Raw genomic sequence first — 8,593 nt, forward strand, 5'->3', positions numbered from 1 at the left:
AAGAGAGATCCTGTCTCTCCCTCATTCCTCAAGGCTCTTCCTTGGGCACAGGGCTGCTGGGATGTGGAATAGCAGGGTCAGGAGGATGGGGTGGCACCTCCCAGGCTGCTGAGCAGGGACAAGGAGGCAATGAGGCCCCAGGGCTGCAAGGCTCACTTGTCTCCTCATGCCATCAGGGGCACACACAGCAGCCATGGCCAAAGGCCTGCACAAGTTGGCTCTCTTGGGGCCTTTCAGCTTCTGCACATCCCTGTCTCCTCTCCAGCCCAGGCTGTCCTACGGTGTCCATGCCCTGCCCCTTTCCCTGCAGGCTGTCGGCATCCCCCGGCTGCCCCACCTCGCTGGCCCCTTCCTGCACTGACATCTCTCCCTCCTCCCTGGATCTGCCTTGGCACACAAAGCCTTGGGCTGATCCAGACTCCTTCAGGGGGATGTGTTGCACCACAGCACTGCCCTTGGGGGGAAATTCCTTTCTCCTTGTGTGCAGTCTGGACCTCCCCAGCTGCCCTTTAACTGCCCTTCAGCCCTCTCTGGCTTCTCCTCTTCTTTCCTCAGTCTCCACACCACTGGGTCCAGGACTTGTTCTTGAGGCCTCCAAACCCCTCCATGGGAAGTTTCTGGTCCCTCTCCAAGATGTTTAGCCATGAAAATATAGGGCTCTTAGTGCAGGAGAGACACAGTGACACTTTCTGCCAAGGGTTGTATTGGCAGAACAAGGCACAGGAACTGGAACTGAATGAGGGGAGATTTCCATTGGATGTCAGGAAGAAATATTTTGTGCTGAGGGTGGCAGGAACCTGGGCCAGCTTATTAAGTAACTGAAAACTCCATTCCTGGATCTGTCCAAGTTTGGGAATTTTGTACAGCCTGAACTTGTGGAAGGTGTCCGTGGCTAATGCAAAGGTCCTTGGACTAGTGTCTGGTTTAGGTCTCTTCCAATCCAAACAGTTTATTATTCTTTTTTCCTATATCCCCAACTCCTTCTCCACAGGTTTGCAAATACCTACATGCACCATGTTGGCATTTTAATGTGACCTAATCCCCAACACTTTATGAAAATGGAAAAACAGTCCTTTTAGGGACATGAATTTCAATGACTTTGGAGGAACCTTTCAAAACTCAAAAGTTACAAAGGAACTAATAGAGATTTCCAACATCTCTACATGAAAGGCTCCCCAAGTGATCAGTGACAGCCCCCCAGGATGGCCTTGCAGCTGAGGTTGGGGGTTTTCTCACTCAGGTCCTGAGACTGAGGGTGGGCAGCTAGAAAGTGCATTTAGGGACTGTACAAGACTTGCCATGGGATGTCCAGGAAATGACCAAAGTGACTTGTGGAGGAACAGACATGAGAAAACAGAGAGAAAAGGGTATGAAGGAGCTGGGCATGTGCAAAGAGGTGACTGGTCAGTGCCTTTCCCTGGCTATGCCCTGTAACAGATCCCACAGTCTGTTCCATTTTCCTAATCCCTCCACTGCCAAGACCTTTCTGGGAGAAGGGATCTCTGTGCTCTGGGTTTGAAGGGAGGTCCAAGTGCCAACCACTGGAGTGGGAGCCCCAAAATCATTAGATCTTGTGTTCCTTGGGGTCCCAGACACTGGTGAGACTGGTGTGTGTGCACAGAACACTGGTGGGTGTGTGGGTGGGTGACTGGGTGTAACCACCAGTGACCATCAAACCAGAACAAACAGGAATTGGCAGAAGCCTGGGAGTCCCTGTCTGAGATCATATCCTGGAGGGATCCACATTGTCTGGGTGTCTCTGGAGCTCTACGTCTTCTCCTGACATGGCAGAGCACACAAACAGCCCATCCTTGTGTCCATTTCTCCACTCACTGTGCTTTGGTTTGGCCCAGAACCCGCCCGAGGTCCCTTCCAGGATGAGTCCCTGTGCATTTCCCTCTCCCATGGACCTTCCCTTCCTGATGCAGCATCTGTGGGGCAGCAGAGCTGGGTCAGTGCAGGAACAGGGCTGGCTGTGACAGGGGCCATGAAGCCACTGCCAGGAGGTGACAGCAAGGACAGTTTGCAAAGAAAGTGTTAAATATGGGGACTGTTTTAGAGGGAGGGAAAGCTTGGCTGGAGCTGGCATGTAAAGAGGATGAAAGACAAGGGATGTTGAGGGAAAGAGGGAATGTTCAGCCTGGAGATGAGGAAAAGATTTTTCCCCAGTTGCAGGGCCAGTACAGAGCAGGGTGGCCACAAGCCCAGGCTGCCTTCCTGCCTGCCAGGGTTGGTGGGATTGTGTGACAGAGCTGCCCCCAGAATCAGAACCTGGGGGGCTCTGCCACCTGCCCCACTCCTTCACCTCTCCCAGATGGAATTTCTGTTGTGTGGGTTCCCTGATGTGCTGGATGACCTCACAATGCTCCCTGGCCAGAATGTCTCCTGAGGGCCACCCAGGCTGCTGCAGTGGAAGTGACCTCACAACCACCACATTCCAGCCATATCCCCATGCCTGGCCTCCCCTTCCCTCTGCCCCTGTCTGGTCTCTGCTTCTATTGTAGGAAATGATGTAACTTTTCTAATATCATAATGGTTTTAATTAGCCTTTTAATGAACTGCTTGAATTAAAGACAAGTTGTGTGTTGGGCCTTAAATCTCTTTCAGCCAGAACTCAGCAGAATTTAACCTACCACTGAGAGAACACAGCTTGGGAAAAGTACTAATTCTCTAAGTTCTGTTAAGTGAACCTTGATATGCTTTGATGAACAAAGCCTGGGATAGAAAGATGTACTGTTGATGTTGGACATCTGGAATGCAGAATTTATGGACCACAAGGACATTTGCAGAAACCAGTAGATAAAGAAGATGAGTAACAAGGACTTAGTAGATGTGATGGAAAGTCCCAACCAGGAGAAAAAGACTAAAAATATGGACTAATTAGCATAGAGAGGGAGAAGTCCAAAACCAATAGAAGATAAAAATTAATTCAATATTAATTCAAAATTAGTTCAATAAAATTATGTCATTTAGAACCAATGAACATTGATTTCTTTGTTTGCTAACAATTTATAAATAGGTGAAAAAGTGATGCATTGGTGTCTGTGTGAAAGGATTTCTGTTGGACACACACACAGAGAATGGGAATAAAGTGATGCCTTCCTTTCTAACACCAAACATGCAGTGTTAGGGGGTTTTATTACCCCAATCATTTCAGAGGGGTTTGGCAACAGCATAAGCAGGTTTTGATTAATATCTTGTCTCCAAGTTGCTGGGGCCCAATTGCTTCCCCATGAGGCTCCTGTAGCAGAAGTGGCTTTGCAGAGCCCAGCAAGAAAGAACACCCTTAACCAGCAGCTCTGCAGTGCTGCCCACCAGGCTGGGCTGGCAAGGGAGGGCTCCTGGCCATGGACTGGCAGGACCTGCTGCTGCCAAGATGCATTTGGGGTTTCAGGCTCTCCCTGGCAGAGGTACCACCAAGTCACTCTGCAGTTGTGCCCGTGGCCTTCAATGTGCTGGGGCTGGCCTGGGGCTTTTCCTGCAGTGGGATGTGCCCTGGTCCTGTCACAGGAAAGGCAGTTCCTCCCCCAGCAATCTGCTCCTTCTGTGTGTCAGGCCCCCACTCACTGCCCCTCACTCTGCTCAGTGTTTGCCTTGGCTCGTGGGTGCATTGACCAGATCTGTTTGAGTGTTCTGAGGCACAACCCAACACCTACTGCCTTCTGCACCCACAGCATAAGAAATATCATTTTCCCTTTCTGTGGGGCTGGATCTTATGGGTCTTTTTGCATTCCTGCTTTAATTCCCCTTTTTGGAAGGTGACGTTTTCCCCAGTGAGATCAAAATGTTGGGGTCTTTCATAGTTGCTTCAAGAAATTCAGAATCCTAAAATGTCCTGAATTTCAGGGACCTTAAAATATCACCAAGTTCCATCCCCAGTGATATGAACAGAAGAACCTTCCACTAGACCAGGTTGCCCAGAGCTCTGTCCAATCTGGCCTTGAACACTCCAGGGATGAGGCAGTCACAGCTTCTTTGGGAAACCTGTGCAAGTTCCTCAGCACCCTTAGAGGAAAAAATTACTTCCTAAAGTCTCATCTAAACCTACTCTTTGTCAATGTCAAGCCACTCCCCCTTGTCCTGTCACTCCTGGCCGTTGTAAACAGTCTCTCTCCATCTCTTTGTTGGCTCCTTTCAGGTCCTGGAAGGCACAATTATGTCACCTCAAAGGTTGTCTTCTCCAGGCTGAACAATCCCAGCTTTCTCAGCCTTCCCTCTTGGCAGAGCTACTCCATCCCTCTCATCATCTTGGTGCCTCTTCTGGACTCACTCCAACAGGTCCATGTCCTTGCTGTGCTGGGACCCCAGAGCTGGAGGCAGCTCTGCAGGTGGGGTCTCACCTGAGAAGGCAGAGGGGCAGAATTCCAAGGACCCCAGTACCTCTCAGATTGCTCTGGCCCTTTTGAGAGCACAGCCCAGAATCCCAGGCAAGGGTGATGCAGCAGTTCAGGAGCACTTGCAGTGAACTTTTCTGTGGCCTCTTTATTTTTGCCTGTTTATACATTATTGTCAGCAATTCCCTATTGATATTGACCCAGAGCATCTCCTAATTCAGTGTGAATAGATATGAAAATCAAGACCCTTTTTGTCTGACAATCCATCTGACTTTATCCCTAATCCCCACCCCACCATTTCCCTCATCACATCCCTGGCACTCAAAGCAGCCTTGTGCAATCTGAGCTTCCTCCACTAAAGGCTGGACCTGCAGGTTTCAGCTCCTGGGCACCAACTCCCACCTGCTGTACTTGGAGAAAGAGCTGCAGGAGACACACAGGGATGTTCATGTATTGTCAGCAAACAAAACCAAAGGAAGGCACAGCTCAAAAATAGAAGAAATTCCTCTGCTGTATTTTAAGTTCACATCACTGACGTCCACTTTCCACAGCAGGCAATTTTAGACCAATGGGAAACATGTTATGTGTCAGGCACAGATCTAAAGGTCCCTCCAAGTGCTCCCTACCCCAATTCTGTCCATTTTGCTCTTTGCACACAAGAAGTCACACACTGAAGTCAGAAGTTCCCTTGATCCAGAGCAGGAGGAAAAGAGAGAAAGTGAATGAATTACTTTGTTGTGCAGAGCTAAATCTCCACTAATCCAAATATTTTGGGGTTACAGGAATTTTATTGGGCATGTTCTGCAGCATTTGTTCAGATGACAACAGGTTAGGTGGGATTGTTGATCTGCTGGAGTCCAAGAAGGCTCTGCAGAGGGGTCTGGACAGGCTTGATTTATGGGCCCAGGCCAACCGGATGAGGTTCAGCAATGCCAAGTGCTGGGTCCTGCCCTGGAGTCACAACCACTCCAAATCCCTGGTCATGCCCTGTAACTGTTCTCCACATCCTGTCCTGTGTCCTTAATCCCTCCATTTCAAGGAACGTTTTGGAATAAGGGAGCTTTGTACTCTGGGTATGGAGGGAGATCCAAGTGTCACTGGAGTAGGAACTCATCAGGTTTGTGCTCTTTAGGGGTTGAGGAACTGGTGACACTCAGAGACACAGAAAATCTCCCTTCATTGCCCACAGTACAAATTAAACAGGATACAATTTCTAAACTCCACAGCTCTTTGTGCATCTTTCCTCAGCCACAGCAACCAGGATAAGCCCCGTCCTTGCTGTGCTGGTCCCACAGCCCAGGGTGCTCCTGGCCTCCCTTGCTGCCAGGGCACACGGCTGCCTCCTGCCCAGCTCCTGCCCACCCACAGCTGCCTTACAGGGCTGCTCCCAGCCAGGCAGCTCCCAGCCTGTGCCATGGCCAGGGCAGTGCCCTGCAGGGGCACACACTGCCATGTGTCCCTCTGCCATTGCAGGAGGTTCCTGCCAAGACGGGCTCTCCTCCTCCCTGAAGCTTTCCCTGAGCACAGAGGCCTGAGAGACCTTTCCAGTCAAGACTCAGGCAGAGAAGCCATGGAGTCCCTCAGCCCCACAGCAGTGTCTGCTGGAATTAAATCCCCCTCCCCATCCCACAGCAGCCCTGCATTTCCCTCCTTCAGCCTTGGTCTCCAGCACAGCCACTGAGGCTCTTTTGGCTCTTGACTTTTCCTGCAGCCACCAACTCCAGGGGAGCTTTGCTTTCCCCACAGTCCAACGTTCACAACACAGGCCATGCCCAGGAATTCCTTGTCTGTGCCTGGCCTTGCTGTCAACCCCTGGCAGAGATTCCATGGCCCCTTTGTGCCCCACTGCCCCACAGCTGGTCCCACAGCTCCCTGTGCAGCCCAAACCCAGGCCAGGAGCATCCATGGTGGGGAATGGCCCCTCTGATGCGATGCCCAGGGCAGTCCTTGGCCTTGGTGACAGAAGACTGGGTGGCTAATTAGCTATGATAAAATTAATACTTACTTCTTTTTTATAACAGTGAAGTTACAAGGAGAAAAAAAAGGAAAATTGTATAAGAGGAGAGACTTGGTCTCATGAAATGCACTGGGTGTCACTGACAGAGCAAAGCAGGCAGTCTCTTCCTGCTGAAAAGCATCCAGTCATCATTTTCCTCACAGCATCCTTCAGCTCCTGGTTCCTCAGGCTGTAGATGAGGGGATTCATTACTGGAGGCACCACCGAGTACAGAACTGCCACCACCAGGTCCAGGGATGGGGAGGACATGGAGGGAGGCTTCAGGTAGGAAAACATACCAGTGCTGAGAAACAGGGAGACCACGGCCAGGTGAGGGAGGCACGTGGAAAAGGCTTTGTGCCGTCCCTGCTCAGAGGGGATCCTCAGCACAGCGCTGAAGATCTGCACATAGGAGAAAACTATGAAAATGAAACATCCCATAAATAAAAGAACACTAGCCACAAGAAGCCCAAGTTCCCTGAGGTAGGAGTGTGAGCAGGAGAGCTTGAGGATGTGGGAGATTTCACAGAAGAACTGGCCCAGAGCATTGCCATGGCACAGGGGCAGGGAAAATGTATTGGCTGTGTGCAGCAGAGAGTAGAGAAAGCCACTGGCCCAGGCAGCTGCTGCCATGTGGGCACAAGCTCTGCTGCCCAGGAGGGTCCCGTAGTGCAGGGGTTTGCAGATGGCAACGTAGCGGTCGTAGCACATGATGGTGAGGAGGGAAAACTCTGTCGACATGGAAAAGGAAAAGGAAAAGACTTGTGTGACACATCCTGCATAGGAGATGGTTGTGGTGTCCCAGAGGGAGTTGTGAATGGCTTTGGGGACAGTGGTGTAGATCCAGCCCAGGTCTGTGAGGGACAGGTTGAGCAGGAAGAAGTGCATGGGGGTGTGCAGGTGGTGGTCGCAGGCTATGGCGCTGATGATGAGGCCGTTGCCCAGGAGGGCAGCCAGGGAGATGCCCAGGAAGAGCCACAAGTGCAGGAGCTGCAGCTGCCGCGTGTCTGCCAATGACAGGAGGAGGAACTGGCTGATGGAGCTGCTGTTGGGCATTTGCTGCCTCTGGATGTGGGGCACTGTCCAAGGAGGAAATAAGAGTGACAAGTCAGGGGAGAGGTTTCTGAATGCCGCCAGACACTGTTAAAAGCAGACAAAGCCATCACAGGCCACTAAATATCTCAGCCTGTCTCAAAGTCCCAAGATCCCAAGGATACACATGGCTCATATCACCAACCCAACAATATTTCCTGGGATGGGCACAGCATCTCTGCTCCTCTCCACTGGGGATTTCAGATAACATAATTGTGCCATGAGGATTATTTGCATTCTTGAGGGCAGCTCCCATCTTGGAAGGACACCTCAGAAGAGACACAAATGTCCTAACAAAGGAGATTGATTCTGGGAAAAACACCTCATTCTCCAGGCCCACAGACTTCCCTGCCTATAGCCCCACTGGTCACAGGAAAATTGGAATGTCTCATTCCCAGGGAAAAAATTTTGAGGGGGATCACAGGATCAGTGATTGAGTCTGTAGTTCGAACTCTCCTTCCCTGTAAGCCTGACTGAGAGAACAAGGAAAGAACCTCAGTAACAAGGGCAAGTTAAGAAACCAGGAAATACACAGGGAAGGTCCAGTGGGGAGAGACCAGGGTGGAGCTCACTGGAAACTCAGGGCAGCATCACCCTGAGCCAGCTGTGCCACCTCCCAGATACCAGCAGTGCCAGGTAGTTGTTCTCAGCACCTGTTCAGCTCCTCAGAGTTCCCTCTGCTATTCAAACCACAAGGTATGTGGCTTGAGAGCTTGATAGAAATCCCTCTTTTCACCTTGTCCTTGAAGTATCCCCTGGAAAATATCCTGCAGTGCTCTGGTTCTGTAAGCAGTCCTTAACTATGAAACTCTCACTTGATAGCAGAGGAAACCTGTCCTGCCCTGCCCTGCCCTGCCCTGCCAGGGTTTGCTCTTTCCACCCACAGCCTCTCCCCCAGCATTGAGGGAGCTCCCCAGACCAGCTGAGAGCTGCCCCTGGCAGGTGGCAGAGCTTCTGCCATGGCACAGCACCCTGGGGTGCAGGACCCTGCTCTGCAGGACAGTTTGGGCAAGCCTGGGTGGCACAGCCAGGGTTCAAACCCTACAGCCATCCCTGGGAGGCGGGAACCCTGTTGGGATGTCCCTGGGATGGTGCAGCAGAGAGTTCCTGCTTTGCAGCACGTCCTCCTCTTCAGCACCAGAGACACTGTGATATCCCACATTAGAGACCC

The 8,593-nt window shown here is 51.2% G+C and overlaps 1 protein-coding gene across 1 annotated transcript; it reads right to left on the reverse strand.

The window, feature by feature from the left end:
* Nucleotides 1-6,408: 6,408 nt before the first annotated feature.
* Nucleotides 6,409-7,005, reverse strand: LOC139674657 (olfactory receptor 14J1-like; the record flags this gene model as incomplete). The annotated part of the gene is made up of 1 exon (XM_071561264.1): nucleotides 6,409-7,005. A coding segment is annotated over one exon (597 nt), but the record flags the coding sequence as incomplete, so codon positions are not given.
* Between the last annotated feature and the right edge of the window lie 1,588 nt (nucleotides 7,006-8,593).

The sequence above is a fragment of the Pithys albifrons genome, chromosome 7 (assembly GCF_047495875.1).
Source record: "Pithys albifrons albifrons isolate INPA30051 chromosome 7, PitAlb_v1, whole genome shotgun sequence".
Taxonomy (NCBI): domain Eukaryota; kingdom Metazoa; phylum Chordata; class Aves; order Passeriformes; family Thamnophilidae; genus Pithys; species Pithys albifrons.